General features: G+C 34.7%; 1 protein-coding gene and 1 long non-coding RNA gene across 9 annotated transcripts; one reads left to right on the forward strand and one right to left on the reverse strand.

Moving 5' to 3' along the window:
- The first annotated feature begins 1,935 nt into the window (after positions 1-1,935).
- kkv (hyaluronan synthase-like protein kkv) lies at positions 1,936-24,509 on the forward strand. 8 transcript variants are annotated; one of them, XM_034319001.2, is made up of 21 exons: positions 1,936-2,178; positions 11,433-11,546; positions 12,279-12,523; positions 12,815-13,108; positions 13,608-13,817; positions 14,162-14,497; positions 14,695-15,080; positions 15,384-15,651; positions 15,920-16,182; positions 16,254-16,464; positions 16,563-16,810; positions 17,001-17,193; positions 17,261-17,415; positions 17,498-17,803; positions 18,892-19,139; positions 19,217-19,496; positions 19,940-20,116; positions 22,745-22,912; positions 23,105-23,333; positions 23,695-24,027; positions 24,248-24,509. In XM_034319001.2, the coding sequence occupies exons 2-20, from the start codon at positions 11,434-11,436 to the stop codon at positions 24,006-24,008; spliced, it is 4,644 nt and encodes a 1,547-aa protein (XP_034174892.2). In that variant the 5' UTR covers positions 1,936-2,178; position 11,433; the 3' UTR covers positions 24,009-24,027; positions 24,248-24,509. The 8 variants fall into 8 exon arrangements, with proteins under 8 accessions (XP_034174892.2, XP_076547551.1, XP_034174893.2 ...); XM_034319002.2 differs by lacking the exons at positions 1,936-2,178; positions 19,940-20,116 and adding exons at positions 2,672-3,037; positions 20,646-20,822; XM_034319003.2 differs by lacking the exons at positions 1,936-2,178; positions 17,498-17,803 and adding exons at positions 2,672-3,037; positions 18,355-18,660.
- Positions 5,223-7,205, reverse strand: LOC117601818 (uncharacterized). The gene is made up of 3 exons (XR_004580805.2): positions 6,570-7,205; positions 6,228-6,506; positions 5,223-5,446 (listed from the first exon to the last, which is right to left on the reverse strand). It is a non-coding gene; the product is annotated as an uncharacterized LOC117601818 (long non-coding RNA).
- Positions 24,510-24,881: the final 372 nt, after the last annotated feature.

Raw genomic sequence — 24,881 nt, forward strand, 5'->3', positions numbered from 1 at the left:
AAAGCAATGTTTTAGAAATTCTGAGAGGTTGAGATAATTCAGCAGTATGGAGTTAATCATCTTTTGTCACGTCTAACAGTCTGCCTTATAGGAAAGATAACCGTCTAACAATGGGAATAATGGTCTTTATATCTGGTTTCCTGTTATAAAATCTGACCTGTAATAAAATTATGAGGACATGGTGGTCATAGTCATTCTTGAGCAAACACCATGCAGATTTGTAAATGAAGTTTTGATGTTTTTATTCATTATCATAGCAGAAGCAAACAATGAACTCGTATCTTTGATAAAAGTTATCATTTTTTACTCGTTTATGTTGTAGTGAATTTTCTTTTATTCAATGTTCTATAGTGTATTAGAATGCATGTTACTATAGGAAGAATCAATAAGAAAATTAAAGATAATATTTATCAGTGGCAGCAAATATTGATCGAAGAATTCAGATGTATTTTATATTATGAATTTTGTATCTTTTTTCTTGATTAAATATCTTCTTTTTTAGAGTAAATAATAGATATAATAATCAAATTTAATTGAAATAGTTTTGTTAATTAGTAATCTAATATCAAAATATAAAGGAAGTAAATAGTTACTTACAATACCTTTAAGAAATTGATTTCAAAATTGTATAAGAGCAGAGGAAGGTATATAAATTAAAAAGGGATTAGATATGAAACGATTAAATATTTATTTTTAAAACTGTGATAAATAATGACATAAGTAACAAATTATTGTCTTACAAAAATTGTAAACAAATCTCATATTTTTATTTTAAAAATAGAATATGATAGGAAAATATAAATCAAAGTGATTGTGAATGAACTTGGTAATATAAATAGCAAAGTAGTATGTATCTATTAATAATCCATGAATTGAATTGTCTTTTTTCAGATAAAAGTAGACAACTGTTAATTGACAAGATAAGGATATAAACATTCGTTCTTATTAGAACCCTGTATTAGTGATGACCCGCCATCTATTGGTAAATGCTGGTGTAATGATTATGTGGTTGCACAGGGGATATGCTGCCATATTGGAGAACTATAATTTGTGAGACAAAATTGCATATTACAACCATTTAGAAAAAAATGTAACTGACACAATGTTTTCTAAAATATTTATTCAATTTAATTTGAGAAAAAACAGGTTATTATAATTAATTTATCATTTCTTTCAGGTTACATAGTATTTTTTTTTCATAATGATTTATTTTATTACTTTTATACACAATTGTAAAAATAATTCTTTTTTACAATATTATATGTATTTAATTAATGTTATATTTTCATATTAATTTAACGAAAATTTTCATATTTGACATTCTATTTTAATTGAACCAGATCTTTTTAAGACCACAGAGACATCAATGCCTGGTAGAACATGTTCTAAGATTCAGTATTCAAAAACCTAGTTTCTGAACTATATTATTTATAAAAGTATATTTAATAAAACTAAATCTTTGCAGGACTCTTTGTAAGGAGTTGGAATACGACCTTCGAGATAAATGCAGTGCTCGGAAACAGTGAAGGCGTTTAGTTCAGGTCGACTGCAATTCAGATCGACGCCTTCGTTACACGCACAATTAATTACGTGGTTGGTAACTTATACCGCAATATGCAAATCCAATACATTCAAATCTATCTAAATATTTGAAACAAAAAAAAAAAAGAAAATGAATTTTATTGATTAAATTTTTAGATAATACCTACTATCTATAAATAAGAACTAAAGTTAGGAATTAAATTTTCCAAAAATTTTCATTTTTATTTTATTTCGTTATCGAGATGAAGGTGAACTTTTCATAGTGCGTGTACTTGAACGTACATGATATCAACGATTGATTAAAAATTCGATAACGATCTGACGCACAGTGAAGATAATGATTGATGCACGTACAAGGCTGTTGATAGGATAGTTTGGTCAGCTATTCCAGTGAAATAGTTCTAGCTATGATTTCTATTGACTCGTGTCTTTCACGTCATATTAAAAGTTTCGCAAGAGCACCCTTGAGAAAAGAACGTTAACGTTGCGGAATTCTTCAGTGATACATCGGACATGAACTACGGTCCAACATTTGGACAACTTTGAAACTGCAGAGAGGTGTCCCATAAAAATTTCCTTAAATTGATTCAGTGGCACCAGAATATTTTTATATTTCTTCGTCGTTCATATATAAAGGTAAAAAGCATAAATATTATCATATTTAATAATTTTCAGTTATGATCTTTCGCATACCCAAAGAATTATTGCAAAATGATTTTCACGAAAGTTCACAAAAATGGTAATCTTTTCCTGACTGAACTAACCCCGTGGAGTTTACCTTATTAAGTAAAACAACTTTCATGTGAAATATCAGCTGAAATTTTCATTAATTAGGCGGTTAAACCGGACATAGCGTAGATTTCCTGCTAGCCCGATGATTTCGCAATGGGTTGGAATTCCGGCCAATAGATCGGCCATTCTTCCACGCGTCTCTCGGTACTGGTCTCCGGGTTTGACATCAAAAATCGTCGAAGGGACAGTGGCTCGGTTGACGGACGAAGAGAGACCGTTAAAAATCGTGCGTGGAAGGAAAGAGTAAAAGAGAGACTCGCTCTCTATCCGTGTGTCGTGAAAGTTCTACAGGAATGGAAGGCAAGAGGGGATTCTGAATCGCTTCTGGTACCTCTGGTAGATCGTGGCTAAGCCAGTCGTTGGTTCGCCGCTCACCTAAACGGCTTTCACCTGGCCGATTACGAACATCCTTGGTCATCGACCGACTGAAACGATCCTCTGCCAGCGATTTTCGCGCGTACGAATATTCTTCTGAGTTCGTGTCGATCGTGTAATCGTTTCTAATGCAACCGCGCGTACAGATGGTTGCTGTTCCCCTCCGGGAAATTACGTTTCCATGAGATCCGAAGAGGAAAACCAGTGGTACCAGGGTGGCAAAAAGCATCGTCGCGGTTTCGGGATACGTGTCGTTCACCTTTTAGACGAATCCTAAGGTTCCATCGGTTTTCCAGTGCCCGAAGGAGATTTCACTTTCGTCCGACAGGTACGTGCCGAGGTTTTTCCTTCAGTTATGCGCGGAGAAAGTGTGGGATCGCTTGTGTTTTCGGGATAAATCCTGGCTCGTATTAACCAGGTAAACACTGATGGATGGATTCTGGGTCGAATTGTTTCACCGTTTCTTCAGACACGAAACTTTGTGCTACGTTCCACCGATATGGAAGGGATAGTTTCTTTCTGGGGAACGTTACTCGGCTATGAACGTTGACTTTCTATTGTGCATCGAAGCCACGAGGTTTCGTAATTTCGTGAATGATCCGATCCGATCGCTACCGATCCTATCCCATCGCGATGACAGCTGTTTTTACTTCAAGTACCGGGGTTATCGAACCATTTGGTAATTCCATAGATTCGTGGTATTTGGTACCATAAATATTTTTTGTATTACATGTGAGGCTAATTATTTATTTACTACTCAATCTGTCACCGGTGATACCGAGTTAATTTTATAACGAATTCAGAGGGGCTGATTAAAAATTTCGTCCAGACTAGATTCGATTAGATTAGATTAGACGAGCGGCTAATGAAGAAAAGATAAAGTGGAGAGAAAATGAGGAAAGTGAAAGAATTTCGTGATAATAATCACGTATTCTAGTGGAAATTCCTAGAAAATTCAGCGAATTCATTGATTAATCATGTAACAACATATGCCCCGGCTTTCCCTGCTTAATAATGAGAACGCGTGATTTCTATGCCAAGACGAGCAGTGGTTTGTCTATCAAGAAGATTTCATTGATCGTTTTACAAGACAACATTCGAACGTACTTATAACGGTATTGCAAAACAGACGAGGGCGTGAGGTGGAAATTAGATATTTATAGGACGATGTGACGTTGTAGGTGTTGTTTCTTTTGCTCACTTTCGTCCATCATCTTCTTTCATCCTTGTCGACAATCTAATTGGCTTAGAAAGTACCATTCTTTTTATTCGACTCTTTAATCAGAACCTGTTGCATGATTACTATGCTTTTTTGATTGCATATTGCATAATCGTCAGCTGTTAAGAAAGTGATTCCCAATCATTATTCATTGACAATATTTAATATTTGTTTAATTCGTTCATTTTGATTGTTCATTAACAATAATTGGAATTATATTCATAGAATACATAGTTATTGTTTATTGAAAATTGTATAATTGTTAGATGATTTTTGGTACAACAAATACTTGATGATGGTTATAGTATAATGTATTAAAACGAAGTGATTGAACAAATAATTGATAACATCTGTTACGCAGTGGTGTTGTCACAAGTGCTTCTGTCAGTCACAATTGTCATTACAATTGGGAAATCACGTTTTTGAAATCACGTTTTAAATATTGGATTCAAATGATACATTGTAGGGAAATTAGTATCAGAAAATAATTAATTTAAATAATGAACAAATATTTACAATAATTGTACCTTAGTTATGAAACATCTGGAAAATTTTAAATATGAAAAATATTAAAAAAGATGACATTCCAGTTATGAAATACTTAAATTGCGTAATGAAACTGATTCATTTACTGCATGACTGAAGTCATTCCAGAAAAAGCCCTTATCATCAAACGAAGCTTTTCTTTTTAACAACAATTCTTATTATCTCTTTATCACACGAATTATAAGTAATAAATCTAACAGAACATGTTCGTCCGATTTTTAATTCTATTAACAATCAGTTGTTTAATATTTACCGAAGGTCATTATACACAAACTTGACTTATATCTGTAAAAACCCTGTTAGTTATCGTGTTATCCTAGTTATCTTGTCACAACAAATAAATATACCGATTAAAATTACACAATCAAGAAGAGAAAAAATTATTCTGATGATGGCATTGTTGGACCAGAATTCTAATCTGGATGTTTCGGTTTTTTGGATGACTGAGAAATACAATTAATTATCCAGGTTGTCGACGAGTACTATTTATGAAGACTGAAATGATGGTCGTTTATAATGGTTATCTGTTATCAAAAGTTCAGTAAACAATGATAGCATATACAATAAAAGAATGGCGTTCTATAAAATTGTTAGTTGCAATTTCTTGGAAAGCACATTACGATTTAATTCTAGATGACATTAGATCGACTAATTAGAAGTAATAATTTTAAATTCTATGATTTTAAAACAAAATAATTAATACAATATTTTGTAATGTCATAGAAGTTTCTTAGTCTCAGAAGGCTGTTATTTCTCGTCATTGAAGGTTCAGTAACTTCGATAGTATCATTGCAGAGAATGTAGTGATTTGAGAATGAAAATTGTATCTAATTACATCGAATTTTTTCATTGAAATGCGATACATCCATCGGCAATGGATCTAGGACACCTTTCAATATTACTTCACTTTAACACTGGCTGTTATCGTCTTCTTATTGATCATTCCGGGAATTGTATTTCCTCTTTCATAATCTAAAGAAGGTTACTGAAGATGGATTAAGATTAAGCGATTATGATCAGAAGTGTATTTTAGTTTGAAATGTAATAGAACTGAGATATAATTTTTAGATTATTGTTTAAAGTGCATAGTTTGTCAAAAAAATAAACTAACATTTCTGATCGTATAATATTTACTCATAACGTGTTAACATTATAAAAAATCAATCGTTTAATCGACGGCAATAAATTTGAAGCAAGAAACCTTTTCTTTCTCACACTTAAATTACATGTACATATTCAGCATCTCCAGTAATAGATTACGTTATTCATGACATCACATTGAATTAGTAATCGTATTCGTAATTGTATATACTTAAAACAAGCTATCAAACTATTTAAAATTTTACAAAAAAATGTGAATCAAAAAAATCAGGAAATGCATACGCAGGTATACAGGGTGTTCCATGTAACGGGGTCAAGTTAAATTTTCGAAATGATGGAAGATAGAAAAGAATGTCATTAGACAAAATTAAACGGTATAAAATTCAACATATGGTGCAGAAATAGTGTACTTTCGGAATTGGTCAAGGCAGCCTGACCCTTTAAGACGGTAGATCGAAGATGACAAAGTGACAGGTGAATCACATGGCGTGGGAATCACGCGTTGCACCCAGAGACACAGTAACCCATTAGTGTGTTAGGATAAAGAAGGAAGCATGGTGGCGGATACGCGGGAAAAATGTTGATTCACAAAGAAATAACGATGCTTGAAACCGGTTAATCATGGTATATGTTCGTCTTTGTAGGTACTTACATACGTGCTCTCAGCGTCGAATCAATTCGAAATATCCTCCGATGCAAGGCCATTCCTTTCTCCCTATTACTGCATTTTTTCGTCGAAACTGTCTCCCTTTTCTTCGTCCTGTGATTCATCTGTGTGCAAATCGCTGAAATTCCACCCGAATCATTTGACTTTATTTTTTCTATCCTCCAAGGCTGGGGTGAAGGCTGTTGCTCGTAGGACAATCCAGTTCCGGTTTCGAATCGTACAAGGTGGCAAGAAAATAGATGGCCAAATTTTAGAAGAAGTCATCTAAATATAGATTCAAAAGCGTATCTCTCCCAAAATAGAAATTTATAAATATTTAAAATTTACTTCAAATAATTTCCTCTTGTCTTCAATACCAAAGCATTTTACTCCTTATCAACTTTTAATACAAAAAAATATATTTTCTAAATTAGAATTTTGTGAATTTTAATATTTTTATGTATAACGAGTGGTGATGTCTCCCTCCCCTATACCACCATATGTTTTTGGTTCTCCATGCTCGGAATTGTACAGGGATTAAATTAATACAAAAATATGCAAAATTTAGAATACGTGTAACCAGTTACTTTTTAACGAAACCACTTTCGCCAGAAACCAATTAAACCGTGAAATTTTCTCGTAATCAGTAATCTGTGCAAACAAGCAATCTTTATATAGCAGCACCTACAAGTTAACACCGTTATCATCGATAACAAGGACAAATAAAAGCTGCAATCAAAATGAAATGTGTCCTTTGTATAACCAATAAAATTGACATTGAAATAATTAATTGGTTGATTTCATTTGTTCGAAGCGAACTGTTTTTATAAAACTCTATTGTACGCATTCTATTCGATCGGTAGGTGTAGCACGACATTTAAATCGTTGTCATCGGTGTCACTGCCACAAGGAAGCAGTACCGTTATCTTTTTCTGCTGAATAATCGAATGCCTCCTACAAGCAAGCATTATAACCGATCGAAGATCCACGGCATTTGTTTGATAAAAATGATTTCAAAGAATGTTTTTCAATTAGTGAATTGCAAGTTGTTGAACGAATGTTGTTGCAAGGAGAGAAATAATCATTGGATAGAAAAAGAAAGAGTTCGATGACGTCGAGTATCAGCGGAGAAATTAGGGCACGGGTTGGAAAGAGTTTGATCGTAACAGTTAGGCGACCATTTTAAGAGAAATTGTTGAGAAACTGTGTTACATTTGACTTTCTTCTTTATCCTTCGATTTATGACAGAATTAAAATTTCTGGAGCCCGGATTATCAAATCTTCGAGGACCTCTTTGGTTCAGAAACTGGTTCAGAAATGAATTAAAGAAAAAGGGCAAAAGTGAACAAATTTTACTGACTATTTTGGTTTTGTATAAATTACCTGACTAGAGACAGAATTATACAGAATCATATTAATATTTATTTATATAACACATTTATGAATTCCGTCTTTGAGAGAGATAAAAGAGAACTGAAAGTATATTTCCAAATTTTGAAATAAACGTATAATCATAAAACTTATCATAAGAAAGCGGATCATAAAACTTAATTATCTATTTAATGACCCTATTGATGATTAATAATCTTTAGAATTATTCAGAATTTCTCACTTTGTATCGATCAATATTAAAATATTCACAATCTTTTGTTTCTAATATTCTGAAAAATTCAAAAAGTATTTAAAATTCTTGTCTCCTTTAATAGGTGTTTTATAAACATTTATGCCAAATTTTACATATTTTAAGAAAGGTTAATGATTATGAATTTTGTAAAGTTTAGGCTAATATCCTTATGTCTGTTTTGTAAGCTTGGATCTCCGCCGTTCAAGGGTTAAACAAACGAAAAAAGAAAGGTAACAATCTAGCCAAACAGGTAACCAAAGGGGGAAGGTTTACCTTCTAAAAATATTCAGCCACTAAATTCCTCGTTAAATATAGAGAAGAGTGAATGAACGAGGTAGGTTGGCTTCGCGAAAGGGTTAAAGAACACAGAGGTGTTCAAACAATTCCATGGACAATGACTCATAGGACAACGGCCTTAAGACGACGAAAAGTGGTAGCCTAGGGAGTAGAAACACTATAATACTGGACCGTGTAAACTCGTGGTATTCCAACGACCATGCCGGGGACATTTATGCATACGAGCGTAAATTACGATGGAAATAAAATAGTAGAAGAATAGACCATATCGTGATACTTGATAAGCTTCGCGAGATACGTTCTCTTCGTGTTTTAACGAATATCCCTTGAGACTTTCGACGCTGCTCTGCTATTCCAAGGACGATTTCTTGATATTGAATCGAGAGAACGTTTTACTAGCACATGAAAATAGTTACCTCGAGCGAGGTGCTTTAGAGTCAAATATACTTTTATCACTTTATTAAAAAAATTACATTTTCATAGTATTTTGTAATTACGTATACTAATTCAATTTTCATCCTACAAGAGTAACACGATCTTAAAAATATATTTACAAAATTCATCTAAACTCGACTATTGATATTTAATAACGAGTTTGGTTGGTCCACTATCAAACGCTCGATATTTCTTTCCAATTCAATGAACGATTCACTTTCACAAATTATACGCATTGAAAAAGAAACGCGATGTTGAAACCACAAAAGTATGACCTTCCAGCGAGTCAGAATCAGAACGAGTTTAAAGAAGAGAATAAAGAACAAAGGTGCAGAGACTCGTGAACATCCCTTTCATCTTCAATCATCATTATTGGTTCAGAAGTAACTTGAAAAAAGAAGAAGAAGAAGAGGCAGTAATCCATTTAGCATTGAAGATATTATTAAAGCATTATCTGTCACCTTGATATAAGATTAAAGTTGAAGGTACACCTTATGTAATTTGCAAAAATTGAGATAATTGATCACAAGTTTCTTTAGCGAGTAGGAAGTGCAGGGGGGGTGGAAGGATTAGGTCATTTTGGGTTCCCTCTTCCTAGGCTTACTTTAAATCTTTCTTAGGTTTTCCCAAGGCTCTCCCAAGACTCTACTTAGAATCTCTTTAAAATATTAGATTCTCCCTAGGATCTCCCTATATTTTACCTAGGTTCCCCCAAGGCAAGTGGTAGGAGATTTCTTCCCTTCGTTTACTCAACCCCAAATGAAGCTTACGTTGTCTTCCAATGTACACGTTGAACCCTATCCACCTCTACTTCCAATAATATCAGTTATTTACCAACATAATGCAAATTATCCAGTAGAAGAGATTTTATTCAAGTGAAACTTGTCGGCTCGCCCAAACATCAAATTTCTACTTGCACAAATGCTCGAGTCAATTTATGCAAATTAAATCCAGCTTTGAAAGGTTCTCCCGAGAAAAAAGGGCGAGGTGGAAAGAGTATCGATACAAACAGGGGATACAAAGAGAAGTGTAGTAAGCGGTGTCGAGAGGGTGAAACGGTGGAATGAACGAATCCGTGACGTGCCTCGAGGGCAGCAACCGACATGGCGAGTTGCAGTGGACGTCCTTGCTATGTTATCTTTCACGGTTCGTTCCCTTTCACTTTCATTGTCCAGGAACCAGAAAGCCCAGACCTCTACGAACAAAGATACGCCTTCGCCTTCTCGTCTTGTCCAGCCGAGATCGAAACACCATGAAGAGATCTAGTCTCGCCTCCACCTCCTTCTTTTTCTTCATTCTGCCCTATTTCATCGCTTAATCGCCATTCCCTCCTTTACGTCCCACAATTAAGTTTCACGGAAATGGTTGCATATGTACGTTTGTTAATCCTATTGCAGTCTTCGAAAATTATGGTCTGGGTCATGATTGACTCAAGTTCCATTATTCTAAATATAAAGTTTCTATAGAAAACAACTGCTATTCAATCATTTATATACACATGTTTCAATTTATCAACTTGAATTCCATGGAGGTAATAAAACACATAATTGCAGAGAGCTAGATCTGGAACTTATTACATCCACTCTCGACGAATCACTAATTAACTTACCCAGTGGACCTTTTCGCAATAGTGGTGCAGTCACCTATCAGGACAGATTTTTCCACGAAAAAAAAGACACCATGACCGTACTAGTTAGTCGGTGGAAAGCAACTTGTTAAACCTGGCGATCAACAACAAACTTAGAAAGTCTAAGCAACTGATCCGTTACATAGCTTTTGCTTCATCGTTGGTATTTATTTTGTCGAATAGAATTTTACCTCCAACAAGCCATAGAAATACGATAATTCATCAGTTTTACGGACAATTCCTACCTTTTGCTTCGATAGTTACGTTGTGCTTGCAACTGGAGTTTCTTTTCATTGCTCAACTTTCTTTTTTGTACACCAAAAGACGCGTTCTACGTACCTGCTTTCTTATCGTTTTCTACTCTTACGTTGCTATTTTTTTTTTCTGCATTAAACTACATTTTATCGATGATTTCTAGATAAATGTATGTACACAATTGGGTTAAAGTCTGGTGATCTTCAAATTTATCAGCAAAATTATTCAGAATTCATTTATTGTCTCATTGTCGTATTTAGAACATCTGTAGAATTTAATTTGAAATTAAAATTGAAATTAAAATTCTTTTATTAATTCTTTAGACTGAGAAAAAATAAATTCTTTTTTTTATAAAAGTGTCCCTAAGTATATCATTTAAGAGAAATAGCATGATCGAGCATTCTCTGAACGTGTGTTGATCACAGCAATTTAATATTTATTTTATGACGATGATTTACCGCCGTGCCAGTATTTGTTAGCTGAACCTTTCTAATATGTGGAAAGTAACTTCGTACGAACGAGAATTTATGTTTTCTGCTCTACTTCTTATTCCTCCAAACAATCCTATATTACGTTTCCCATTGAATTATTCATATAATCAAAAGAATTTAAAATACGAAAGTTTCTTCAATATGAAGTATCAAAGAATTTAATAAAGGATCATAAAGCGTATTGTTTTCACTTTCTATAAATTAGCTGTATATACAATTTTAATAGTATTATTTCATAGCGATAGCAGATTATTGGATTACAAAAATGATAGTTATCTATTCTATAATGAATCTTATCTAATCTTCCTTTGCTTTCGAATTATTTCATATTAGAAGTCATATCGTCTTTGATATTGGCAATGAAAACTAATCTCACGCTTTATAATTTATAATTGATACCTTGTCCTGAATTATGTGTAAGTAAATGCGATTCTACACGGTTACCATATTTTTAATATAATTTCTATTTTTTGTATCGACAGAATGTCGAAAAATCAGCAACAAAATGGAATGATACCAGGCGGTGGGGCGATTGCTGGTGCGGATGACTTTTCGGACGGCGAGAGTACCCCATTGACTCAAGATTATGGCGACAGGTATGTGTCACGTGTGTCCGCGCGAAACAACCATGACATTGGCAAACGTTGAGCTTCTTTTCTGGTAAAAAGAAACTAACGAGGTTCGGTCGTTTCTCATGTCGACTAAACCACTTCGCATTCCATCGATTTTGTTTCGTTTTAATCCTTTTCTTTCCAAATATTTTTGAATAATTCAAAGTTTTATAGATACAAAATTTTGAAAGTTATAGGTATAAATCTTAATAAAGTCTAGTAAGCAAATTGGGAAGAAAATTGGAAAACAGTTCAGGGTCGGCTGTATTGTATCTGTTACTCTCCCTAATTTAATTGCTCAATTAAAGCATGTAACATTTTTCCAGTTCGAAGCTGGCCCATTTTATTAACTGTTTGTTAAAATTAGATTTAAGATGTCTTTAGATGTTCGTCGCCTTGGAAAGTTCGACCCTGCCTTTTTCTAAAGCCGATATTAATCACATTTAATAACGCGATTATTGATTACGCCGGCCGTGGATATCATCGAACTGATATGAATTGGTCGCAAAAGTTTATTAGTTCTGTGCTTGCTGCTCTAAGGGAACGGATGAGGTGAGACAGAAGATTATTTCCGAACGCCAATCGAACAGGAAAATACAATAATTGCCGCGGACTGAGCTGTAGGAGCAGAAAATTTTGCAAACTTTTAAGTTTTCATTTGATGGATAAAGAGTTACTCAATGGTTACGATTGAAAATTTATTTCTATTTGTTCTAGTCAAAGGACGGTCGTGGAAACGAAAGGATGGGACGTGTTCCGGAATCCACCGCCGAAAATTGATTCCGGATCGATGGCTAATCAAAGATGCCTCGAGGTGACGGTACAAGTAACTAAAGTGATCGTTTATCTAATGGTTTTTGTGATAGTGTTAGGAAGCGGTGTAGTTGCCAAAGGAACGATTCTATTCATGACATCGCAGTTAAAAGCGGATCGAAAGATTGCTCTTTGCAATAAACAATTGGGTAAGTGATAGTTTTTTAATTTTTTAATTTTATTTATTTAATATATTAACTGTCATTACGATCGAAGAGTTGTTACACTTGAAATTAAAAAAGGAAAGAATTGAATAAAATTATTATCATATTAATGGTATAAAATAGAAAATTGGGAGCTTGAATTTGAAAATGAATAATTAGAGCTAAAAGTCCGATTAAAAAATCTTTAAATTTCTAAGGGACCTGATCCAGTCTAGAATAAAATATTAGTTACCCTAATGCACAGAACAGAAAATAATAGAGAATTGTTTGTTTCAGATCTAGACAAGCAATACATAGTTACATTACCAGAAGAAGAGAGGATAGCATGGATCTGGTGTATCATTATCGCCTTTGCAGTTCCTGAATTCGGCACATTGATCCGTAGCATTCGAATATGCATATTCAAATCTTGGAAGAAACCACCTGCTTCCCATTTCCTTCTCGTCTTTTTCATGGAGACATTTCATGTAGTCGGTCTTGCTTTAATGTTCATAGCAGTGCTTCCGGATTTGGACGTGGTTAAAGGTGCAATGCTGACGAACTGTGTGTGCTTCGTACCTGGTTTATTAGGTAAGAGATGCCAAAGTAAAGGTATCTAAAGAATTGTTGATGCAATCTCTACGGTATTCTGAATTCTTTTAGCGGATTAAATTAAAATTATGGCTCATCGGTGATTCTCATTCTGGTCAAGAGCAGTTAATTAATAGAATGGAATATATTATTATAAAAACACTTATTTAAATTTTTCGAGTTGATTTCGTGTACCCGGTGATTCATAAAACTATAACGATAGTATAATAACGGGAATAAAATAAAAAATATATTTTTCACAGTGAGAACTCCTATTTTGTGCAATGAAAGCTATCAATTTTAAATAATTCTAAAGACGATATACCAATATGCAAAAATTTAAAATTGGGGCTCTCTCCATGGTCCGCCGTTCGATGATTAAATTCCATCCCAAATAATTAAAAGCGGTTCATTAAATGAAAAAGGTTTCTCAGGCGAAACTGTTACGACCAGTAAGCCAGGATTGTGTTAAGATACAAAGGATTTATTTTTCTTAAAGGGCTTCTCTCTCGCAATAAAACCAAAGACGAATCGAAGAGATTTGTCTTGGTGCTGATCGATATTGCCGCTCTAGCCGCTCAAGGAACAAGTTTCTTCCTTTGGCCATTATTGGACAGTTCTCGACCATCATTATGGCTCATACCACCGTCTCTGTTCCTGGTTTCTTGCGGATGGTGGGAAAATTATGTTTCGATACAAAGTCCAATCGGTAAGAACCACAATATTGTCGAGAGATAATTAAAAGAGTTATAAATTGCGAAAAGAAATGTCTACGGTGCTGAAGAAACGAACGGAGAAGTCGTATAAACTATTATGGACATCTTGATCAATTTGAAACTTTAATAATCCTTGAAGAACCATCGTTATGAAAGTACTTTTTAATAGACGATTTCAATGGACTGAAAGATTGACCGACTTTATTTCTTTTTTTTTTCAACAATAGTTGCAATTACAAATATTATTTTAACAAATTTCTTCATCTTTACGATGAGTTAACATTGTTTCACTTTAACTATTAAATAATTATTTACATAGTTTTCTTCTATTCTTTAGGATTTGTCAAGTCTCTAGGAAGGGTGAAGAAAGAACTGCGTCTGACAAGATATTTCACTTACCTATTTATGTCCATATGGAAGATCTTAGCGTTCTTCATCAGCACTGTATTGATACTATACATGAAAGGAGAAACCGTGGGACATTTATTTTCGATGTTGAGCGACGCTTTTGGGAAGCATAAAATCGAAGCATCGCAAGTGGTCTCTTCTCGAATCACTGACATCGCTGAAATATTGGAGACCAGCGACAAAATACCCATCGATGCTGATGTCCATACTCCGATTTTTGTTCTACTTTTGCAAATATTCGGTGCTTATTTCGCGTACGTCTTTGGTAAGTCGCGTATATCGACTACATCAATTTAAAATTTAAAGTTTCATCCATCATTCTTAGTTCAAAAATTGGATTTATTCCCATTAGTTGTAACAAAAATACAAATTTTAATAATATATCATGAAAGATAAATCTTGATAAATCTTGATAAATCTTGAAAGAAGAACGATACATAAATCACGGTTTCCTTATTCCAGGTAAATTCGCTTGCAAAATTCTGATACAGGGATTTAGTTATGCCTTTCCTGTGAATCTGACAATACCGGTATCGATCTCCTTGTTGATCGCCGCATGCGGCTTGAGGAACAGCGATCCTTGCATATTCCGTGGCACTATCCCGGATTATTTGTTTTACGAATCGCCACCGTTCCTCAATGATTTCGTGTCTAAGCAATATGCCTGGGTATGGTTGCTCTGGTTGTTGTCACAAACGTGGATTACCTTGCACGTTTGGACACCGAAATGCGAACGTCTCGCAGCGACCGAGAAGCTGTTCGTCGTGCCAATGTACAATTCCTTGTTGATTGATCAGTCGATGGGTCTGAATCGGAAGCGAGACGATCAACCGGAGGTGAAAGTTGAGGTAAAACGTAATTTGCGGTTTAAATTTTTCGCTACAATTGCCTTTATCAAAAACTGTTAAAAATTTTTTTTGGTACACGTTTCACACAAAAACGACTATTTTGAAACATAAAAGCTTTGTGTTGCAACAAAAGGATTAATTAATCCTTTGTTAGAACAAGAGTCGTTATCGATGAACACGGCAAATGCCACAGGAGCGGTGGTCAAAAATTTGATATGAAAATTTGAAAATTTACAAGATTTTTTTTCGGACGTCACCAGCATCTGAATCATTCATGACAACGTAGGTATTTTTGTTGATCAGGATCTGGCAGAGATAGAGAAGGAAAAGGGAGACGGAGATTACGAGACCATATACGAGCAGACAGACGGTTCAACAACACCACCGTCGACAGTGAAAAGCAGCGATCACGTAACCAGGATATATGCCTGCGCAACGATGTGGCATGAGAACAAGGAGGAAATGATAGAATTCTTGAAGAGTATCCTACGCTTGGATGAAGACCAATGTGCCCGACGTGTTGCCCAAAAATATTTGAAAGTAGTCGATCCAGATTACTATGAATTTGAGAGTAAGTTCACCTTCTTTGGGATTATATGGATCAAGTTTGATAAAATAAATTATTATTCAAGCGTATAAAATTTATTTTTTCATTAATAAATAAAAGTATCAAGTATTATATCTCAACCTTACATCCATCGCGTGATATTATATTTGAAAATGTGTCAAATATGTCTTCAGGTATTAAGAGTAGTGCTATGGTTAATATTGACTTCATTAAAAATGATTCACTTAAATATCAATTTGTACAAGTGTGCAATGTGAATTTATTTTTCCAGCTCACATCTTTTTCGATGACGCTTTCGAGTTATCGGATCATGATGAAAATGAGTCCCAGGTGAACTGGTTCGTGAAATTACTGGTGGGTACGTTGGACGAGGCTGCATCGGATGTCCATCAAACGCGGATGCATGTGAGGGCCCCGAAGAAATATGTAACACCTTACGGTGGTCGACTGGTATGGACTCTTCCGGGAAAAACGAAGATGATTGCCCATTTGAAGGACAAGAGTAAGATTCGTCACAGGAAACGTTGGAGTCAGGTAGAATATAATTAGAAACAGCAAAATAATTATAAAGATGAGAAACTTTATCTTCTATTTTTCTTCTTCAGGTTATGTACATGTACTATTTACTGGGTCATCGATTAATGGAGTTACCAATTAGCGTAGATCGTAAAGAAGTGATCGCAGAGAACACTTACTTATTAACACTTGATGGTGACATTGATTTCCAACCGGCTGCTGTGAAATTACTGGTGGACTTAATGAAGAAGAACAAGAACCTTGGTGCAGCTTGTGGTCGTATTCACCCAGTTGGTTCAGGTAAACACCCTGAATTTATATAAAGAAATTAAGAATGTTATTGGTAGATTTAACAAATAACAATTTTTCATTTCATTTCTATTGATTGATTATGTCAGGTCCTATGGTATGGTACCAGATGTTCGAGTACGCTATCGGGCATTGGCTGCAGAAGGCAACCGAGCATATGATCGGTTGTGTACTTTGTAGTCCTGGCTGTTTCTCGTTGTTTAGAGGTAAAGCTTTGATGGATGATAACGTGATGAAGAAGTATACGACGAGATCGGACGAGGCAAGACATTATGTTCAGTACGATCAAGGAGAGGATCGATGGCTTTGTACTCTTCTTTTGCAACGAGGTTACAGGGTAAGTATTTTATATTTCTTTGAAATTCTTAATTAATTTCATGCACAATTAAGGGTTAATATTAAAAAAAAAAAATAATTGTATCATATTTCTTAGAAAAATTTTGATTTTGATTGTTTAAAAATAATTTAAACCACACGGTGCGAGAAAACAGTGATTAACCATTGTGGTATATTCAATAATGGCACAGGTTGAATATTCAGCAGCCAGCGATGCTTACACACACGCACCGGAGGGCTTCAATGAATTTTACAATCAACGTCGTCGATGGGTGCCGTCTACCATAGCCAATATAATGGATCTTTTAATGGACGCGAAACGAACGATCAAAATTAACGACAATATTTCTCTTCCCTACATCTCTTATCAAATTTTGCTTATGGGTCAGTTAAATATTTATTTATTCTAATTTTACCGATCATTCGATTCGAATATTTTAATTTCTTTTAGGTGGTACAATCTTAGGACCAGGTACGATCTTCCTCATGTTGGTGGGTGCCTTTGTAGCTGCTTTCAAGATTGACAATTGGACCAGTTTCTATTACAACATTATCCCTATTTTATTATTTATGCTCGTATGTTTTACATGTAAGGCGAATATTCAAGTAAGTAGATCCACTCGTGAATCCGTCCTTCAAAATCATGTTACGCCTTGAACGTTTGTCATCCTATGTCCTTGCCTTTCAGCTTTTGTTGGCGCAAATATTGTCCACAGGATACGCGATGATAATGATGGCCGTGATCGTAGGTACGGCCCTCCAATTGGGTGAGGACGGTATCGGCTCACCTTCAGCTATATTCTTGATATCTTTGTCCAGTTCGTTCTTCATAGCTGCCTGTTTGCATCCACAAGAATTTTGGTGTATCGTACCCGGTATCATATACCTTCTATCAATTCCCTCCATGTATCTCCTTCTGATCCTTTATTCCATTATAAACTTGAACGTCGTCTCCTGGGGTACCCGTGAAGTCCAAGTGAAAAAGACTAAAAAGGTTCGTTCAAATGTCCTCGTGTACTTCATTTTTCTTCTGCTTTGCTTCGATCTGGTAGCTCAAAACGATTAACCCTTGTTGGATAAGACGGAACAGTATAAAATTTAAGAAAAGAAAATAATATGAAATTGGAGTTCTCTCCATGGTCCGCCGTCCGAGGGTTGATTTCATTCTCTTCAGATATCAGATAAGGGTTAATAATGATATAGATCTGATAAGAGTTAATTCCACTTTTTATTATTAAAAGAATTATAATAATTATCAGATGTTTTAACAATACTGGCATACACTTTGTACTTATAATATTAACTTCACTGTAATATCATTAAACAGATGGAGCACTAAAATGGAGGATGGTGCTGGTAATTGAAACATGGCCATCGAGGGTACGCTTTTATATAATTCTGCACGCAAAATGAAGTGTTGCTTTCTTGTCTGCAAATGTATGTTTTAGTTTATTCCTAATCACGAATGATTTACCACGTTTAAACCCACTTCATATTTCAATGAATTACCGTGCATGCTAATTAACTTTAACAATGGTGTATCAGGTATTTATGGCAGCACTGATCAGCACCCTGTATAGCATGGTAATGGTTGCTGTAATTGTTGGAATTGCAATAAGCATCTCTCAGGATGGAGCATTGTCACCTTCCGCGCTGTTTGTTGCACTACTAATAAGTCAGATGGCGATAGCCGGAATATTGCATCCCGCGGAAATAAACTGCCTATTATACAGTCTCATCTACTTTATAACAGTTCCCTCAATGTACGTTCTGCTTATTATTTACTCGATCTGTAATTTGCATGACATTACGTGGGGGACCAGGGAAGTACCAGTTAAGAAAACTGCCAAGGTAATTATTTACCCCCTTAACATACTAATTAATTAATTTACCTTCTTTTATCGTTCTATCGTAACTAACCATTAATATTTAACAATTTAATTCTATATTGTAAAATAGAAATTATTACAATTGCACTGTAACAATAGCTTTCTGCTTACTTTTGAAATTCGTTTTGGTATCATTTTTATTACTTGTTATTCGCATAATAAATGTCTTGTTTTCTTATTACCGTGCAAATAGGAACTTGAACAAGAGAAAAAAGAAGCCGAGGAGGCGAAACAGAAAGCGAAACAAAAGTCCTTGTTAGGCTTTCTGCAAAATGGCGTTGGGTCGAACGAAGACGAGGAGGGATCGATAGAAATCTCCTTGGCAGGATTGTTTAAATGCATGTTCTGCACACATGGTCAGACTTCTAATGAAAAACAACAATTGGTCGCCATTGCCGAGTCGTTGGAGCAAGTTGGCAAACGTTTGGAAGTCATTGAAAGGTTATTAACTATTTCTTTAATATTATTAATAGTTGAAATAGTGTAAGAATTCGTTAATATTATTTTCGTCTATTCAGGGCTGTGGATCCTCATAGTCACTCAGGACGAATACGCGCATCCTCCGCGGGTTCCCGGATTGCTGAAGATCAGGACTGCAATACCGACGCGGAAACTGTGACTAGTCAAAATACCGAAGGCAATCGAGAGGGTAGTCATTTCCTTAGTAGACCCTATTGGCTGAACGACGATGGACTGAAAAAGGGTGAGATCGATGTACTGTCGCTTCAAGAGGAACAATTCTGGAAGGATCTTCTGGAGAAGTATCTCTATCCTATCGACGAAGACAAAGCAGAGAAGGTAACTTTTGTTTTAATAGATTTGGTTATTGAAAAAAGTGAACTATTTTAATTTAGAAAAAGTAATGGTCAAAAGATAAAAATAATTTCTCGCCAAAGTAATAAGAAAATTTGTTTTTTTCTGGGTCTCTATTGATTCAGGCTCAGCTATTCAAGGGTTAAATCATTTATTTGTTTTCTAGAAGTATATATTTTAATCTACCTATATTTTTATTATTTTATACAGTTATTTATCTTTTTAAGCATTTTAAAAATTTATCATAGTGCTAGGTTCCTTTTAAATCAAGTATCAAAATAGAAAATTGAAAATTACTCGAAGTGAAACAATTTTAAAAATAACGTGCCCAAGAAAATATAATTGAAAATCAATTCTGGCAGTATAAAGAAAGTTTATAACATTCATAATCGAATAATTGAATAACCGAACTATGCTGCTTACATCAGGCACGAATCGCCAAAGATCTAAAGGACCTACGTGACCAGAGTGTGTTTGCGTTTTTTATGCTGAATGCCCTCTTCGTCCTGATCGTCTTTCTACTCCAATTAAACAAAGATTTGTTGCACGTGAAATGGCCATTCGGTATCAAGACGAACATCACCTATGACGGAAGCTCGCAGGAGGTAAAGACCGCTCCGTCCATGTCGAGTTATCCTGCTTCTTAAATCTTACCCCAAATTCCCATTCCCCCGACAGAAAAAAAAACCATTCCATATCAATGAGCCATTTGGTTCTTACGTTTATCACTATGTATATCTATTTTTATTTTGGCAAAACATTTTCAATGTTAGAGACATTACTTTATTTTCAAGAAATATAAACATTAACACGTTGATTATCAATTAAAAATAATTTTAATTTTAATTTTTCAAACTTTAAATTATTTTTCTGCTGTAAAAATTTCATTTCATCCGCTGTTCCAGAGGTGGATTTCAAATTTTAAAGCATTAAAATTGTTTTGCAATGAAAAAATCAGATATTTCTTCTTTAATATTTAAAAAAGAAATTTAAATATTAGAAATGAATCAAGAGTGAAATGTCCTCAGTGAAAATCCTCGAAGAAGCTGAAGGATCAACGAGTGACTGGACGGAGCGTATTTTTTTTCATATCTTTGCTAATTTGTGTTTGTTTGCTTTCCTGATTCATGACAGGCTCGTATAGCCGCCGACCTGATTGAGCTGCGGAACAAGAGCGTATTTGCGTTTTTTATGTTCAATGCGTTGTTCGTTCTGATCGTATTCTTGCTACAGCTGAATAAAGATCAGCTACATGTTATTTGGCCACTTGGCGTCAAGACGAACGTCACCTTCATCGAAGAAACCTCGGAGGTACCTGGTATTTCCAAACAAAAAAAAAAAAGAAAAGAAAAAATGGAAACTGAAAAACAGAGATGCTGTCTCACTGGATGCCTCGGGAGACTAACACCTCCGTGTGCTCCGTTGTTCACGCCATTTTCTTCATCATTTACATTTAATTCCTATCATTTATAACAGTAAATCGAAATGAAAGGAGTCAAAATCCAAACTTGGATTTTTCACTTTTTAAGCTATCATTTTAACAATATTACCAATTTGATTCTATTACACAGGGTGCCCCAGTATTGATGGACGAAGGTGATTCTACATACAAAAATTAATGAAAAATGTGAAATATATTATTTCTATATTTAGCCTTGTTTCTAAGAAAATTGACATTTCGAGAAAATGTGTCTGTTAGCTCTTAGCAGCCCTTAACCCTTTATGCTTCTGTCTAGTGATTTTTAAATATAAATACCGCTGAAATATTTTATTAGTTAGTATTCGTTAGTTCTTAGCCCTTTATACTTTTATTTAGTGATTTTTAAATAAATCATTCATCTTGTGTTTAATAAATTTTTCGTTTCCTTCAATTCATTTAACAATTATTTTAATTCAAAATTATTGAACACAAGTGGACAATAGAGCTGTTAGTCGAAAAATTTAGCGCGCGGGATAAAGTGAACATCGGAGCACGCTGGAATTATTATATCCGGTGATAATGTTGCACTTGTTGGGACATTTCTGTGTTTTGTTAATAACGTGGAACAGCAGCACGTGGCAAATTACCATTAACATGTTTGCACAGGTACACCCGGAACGAATAAAACAGCTGGGGCGGAATCAAGCAACTGACTAGAAACTAGTTTGCTAAGTCACAAATAACCATCGATATCTTGTTAATTTGGATTCCTCATCCCATGTATCATCCCTCGTTACGTCTTCGTCTTTATGTGAAACGAAGAGAATCGTTGTCGTACGACCACTCACATTCATAGGTTTTCTTTTATCTTGACTAACATTAACTTCTGTACCCTTCAACTCTCCCGTGGCCTGGGAGTATCTAAAATTTAAGCTAGAAGCTTTGTATTTATTTTTCACAATGCTGTAGAGCGTGCACGATTCACGGGTCACGAAAGAGTTGAAGTCAAAAAGCACCTCTATATGTATACATTGTCCTATTTTCCACTTATGTACACCCTCGTTAATAAGTCATGGCACACTTTATCATTTTAAAATAATTTTATTTCAGTTTCAACTCCAATCATTGGATTTCAACGTTTTAGTAAAAAATTAATTAATTAATCTATCGATAACAAGGTTTAAATTCAAAATTATTGTACAATAAATTATTTTTAGTAGTGTTAATTTAAATGAAAAATTGAAATTAATAATTGCCTCGTGACTTATAGAAGAGGGTGTATCTGCCTGACTATGAACGAGGGGAGGAATTGTCACGCAGATTATTGTTTCACATTCTTATGTGTCTAATTCTGATAATGCACTGCTAGGTATGACAGCAGAGGAGCACCACTAACGAGTTACTGTCAATGTAACTAAACGGTGGCTTATACATGTTTGTGTCTAGAAACATATCTGTTTATGCGGTGTTCTTGTACGTACGATCAATCAATCTTTAATTATTAATTTAAAAAAAACTGACAATAATAATAATAAATTGTCATAACTGTTAAAAATAAAGTAATTACGTACGTACAAGAAAAATAATTGTTGCTTCATTTTAAAGTATAATATTGCACTGTAATTTTTAAAAAATTAGATCGATAGAATTTAGAAAGATTGTTTAAAAATTAATATAACGCGATGAAACAACAATAATAACCGCAATATGGACTACCTTATGCGTATCTCGTTCTCTGTGTTTCTATTTTAAATTCGATTTGTACAGGCTCATTTATCAACGTCTGTTTTAATGATGACAATGCATTTTCTAGGTACACATTACAAAGGAGTACCTCCAACTCGAACCAATTGGTTTGGTTTTCGTATTCTTTTTTGCGCTGATATTGGTGATTCAATTTACCGCCATGCTGTTCCATCGATTTGGCACGTTCGCCCATATCTTAGCCAGTACCAGCCTCGATTGGTATTGTTGCAAGAAGGTATGTGCCATGTATAAAAACTTAATGTATATTTGACTAAACAAAATAATTCTCTTCTCAACACGAAACACATTATAACGATAAAATACACTTTTACTGCCGTTCCACCCTCTTGACGTCTTATGCCGTCATCCGGCCACCAGATTAATTATAACCCAATTTCTTCAGTTCTTTTTCTATTTGATTTATTAGACGAAGGATTTATCGGAGGAAGCATTACTATCGAAACACGCGGTGGAGATAGTCAGAGATTTACAAAGATTAGACGGAATGGAGGGTGATTATGAAGAAGGCAGTGGTAGCGGTCCTGGAAGAAGAAAGACGATAAGAAACCTTGAAAAGAGTCGGAGAAAGACTCAAGCAATCAATACGCTTGATGTTGCTTTTAGACAGCGATTTTTCAGTATGTCCGAAGGAAACGGTAAGTTAAAAGTCTGTTAATTTCGCGTTACAACGAATTCAAAATTTGGCACAGTATGTAAAATTAATTTATCATCTTGCAAGATAGAATTTATAATTTTTGCATTTCACATTCTTTTTTGAAACATCTTGTACAAAAAATATGTTGATGATATGTAAAAGCGAATCTTGTGTTCCTTTGTGTGGCTGTCACGTATTCAAGAACGTGACGGCATTTCCGATATTCGAACAACGTTTGCCAGAAACTGTGTCCGAAAGTTTTAAGGAACAAAATCTCAGATCACGATAACTTGCAATTTTGCTTATTGCACGATATTGAAATATGAATTGCAACAAGGGAAGAAATGGTATCATTTATTTAGGTTTACCAAGGAACATGTCAACCAGACGTTCAGCGAAAGCTTTCAAGGCTTTCGAAGGACGTAGGAATAGCATAATGGCGAGGAGGAAATCGCAAATGCAAACTTTAGGAGCGAACAATATTTACGGAGTGGCAGGGAATCCTTTAGGAATTCAAGGACGTCCGTCGAGAAGCAGTCAGATTTCTGTTAAGGACGTGTTCGAGGGACACGCTGGACACACGAATTCCGCTTACGAACCAGACGAGAATACCGGCAGTAGCCTTAGGCTTCAAAACTTGGCTCAGAACACGTGGAGAGAGGCGAACAATATCTGATCGGATCATTTTCACGAACGTATGTAATTTACAAAATGCCTTATTAAGAGGGAAGAGAGATTGAACTATGTCAGTCAAAAGGTCTTATCGGCTCTGGTACCATTTCTACGGTGATAATATTCATTTATCATCTTCCGTATCTTATCGTTCAATCGTTTTAACGTGACAGTTTTCGGATTTAGATTTATTCAAAATAAATTCTGCGTCGCTTGAGTTATTGGTTTAATTTGATTTTCCAGATGTATAACGATGACTGCCATTCCTATCATTCAACTGACCGAAAGAGATTAAAGAATGGCCTAAAAATGACAGAATGGAATTTCATAAGTATCACCATGCATTTCTCGTGTAGCAATTATTCAATAATTCGATTACTTATGATATAAGAGAAGTATGAAAAAGACTGCCTTCGAGTAGACTAATTTATGATGAAACGAATGTGAATCAGGGCCGTCTTTAACTTCTCCCTTTATTTATTTAAAAAAAAAAAAGAAAAAACAATGAAGTTCCTTAATTTCAAGTTCTTGAACTTCAAATACTATTAAACTGGACTTCAAAGTCGTTAAACTTGAAAGAGTTAAAGACAGTCCTGAAGAAAAAAAGATATCATTTTTTTTTATAATATGTGATTAGATATTTAAGATAAACGAACTGACCGGTGAATAGCGCAACTATCGTGTGATAATTGACGGTTTTACACGGTTGATCTTTTAGAAGATTGGCTGTCGTTTATATCTGTGTGGCAATAATCACAATCATCTCACGCTTACATTTCTTCGCTCTTTTAAACGTGATACCGCCATTTGTAATATTTAATAGACGTAGGTTCTCTTTTTGTACATATCGCGTGCGTACGTGTAAATTTAAGCTAAG

The sequence above is a fragment of the Osmia lignaria genome, chromosome 13 (assembly GCF_051020975.1).
Source record: "Osmia lignaria lignaria isolate PbOS001 chromosome 13, iyOsmLign1, whole genome shotgun sequence".
Lineage (NCBI taxonomy): Eukaryota > Metazoa > Arthropoda > Insecta > Hymenoptera > Megachilidae > Osmia > Osmia lignaria.

Bases quoted from the DNA above. Each gene is read 5' to 3' on its own strand.
- kkv (XM_034319001.2), top strand. From the start codon at position 11,434: ATGTCGAAAAATCAGCAACAAAATGGAATGATACCAGGCGGTGGGGCG. The intron at 14,498-14,694 runs GTAAGTCGCGTA...TCCTTATTCCAG, and splicing joins TTATTTCGCGTACGTCTTTG to GTAAATTCGCTTGCAAAATT. The intron at 19,497-19,939 runs GTAACTTTTGTT...TGCTTACATCAG, and splicing joins ACGAAGACAAAGCAGAGAAG to GCACGAATCGCCAAAGATCT.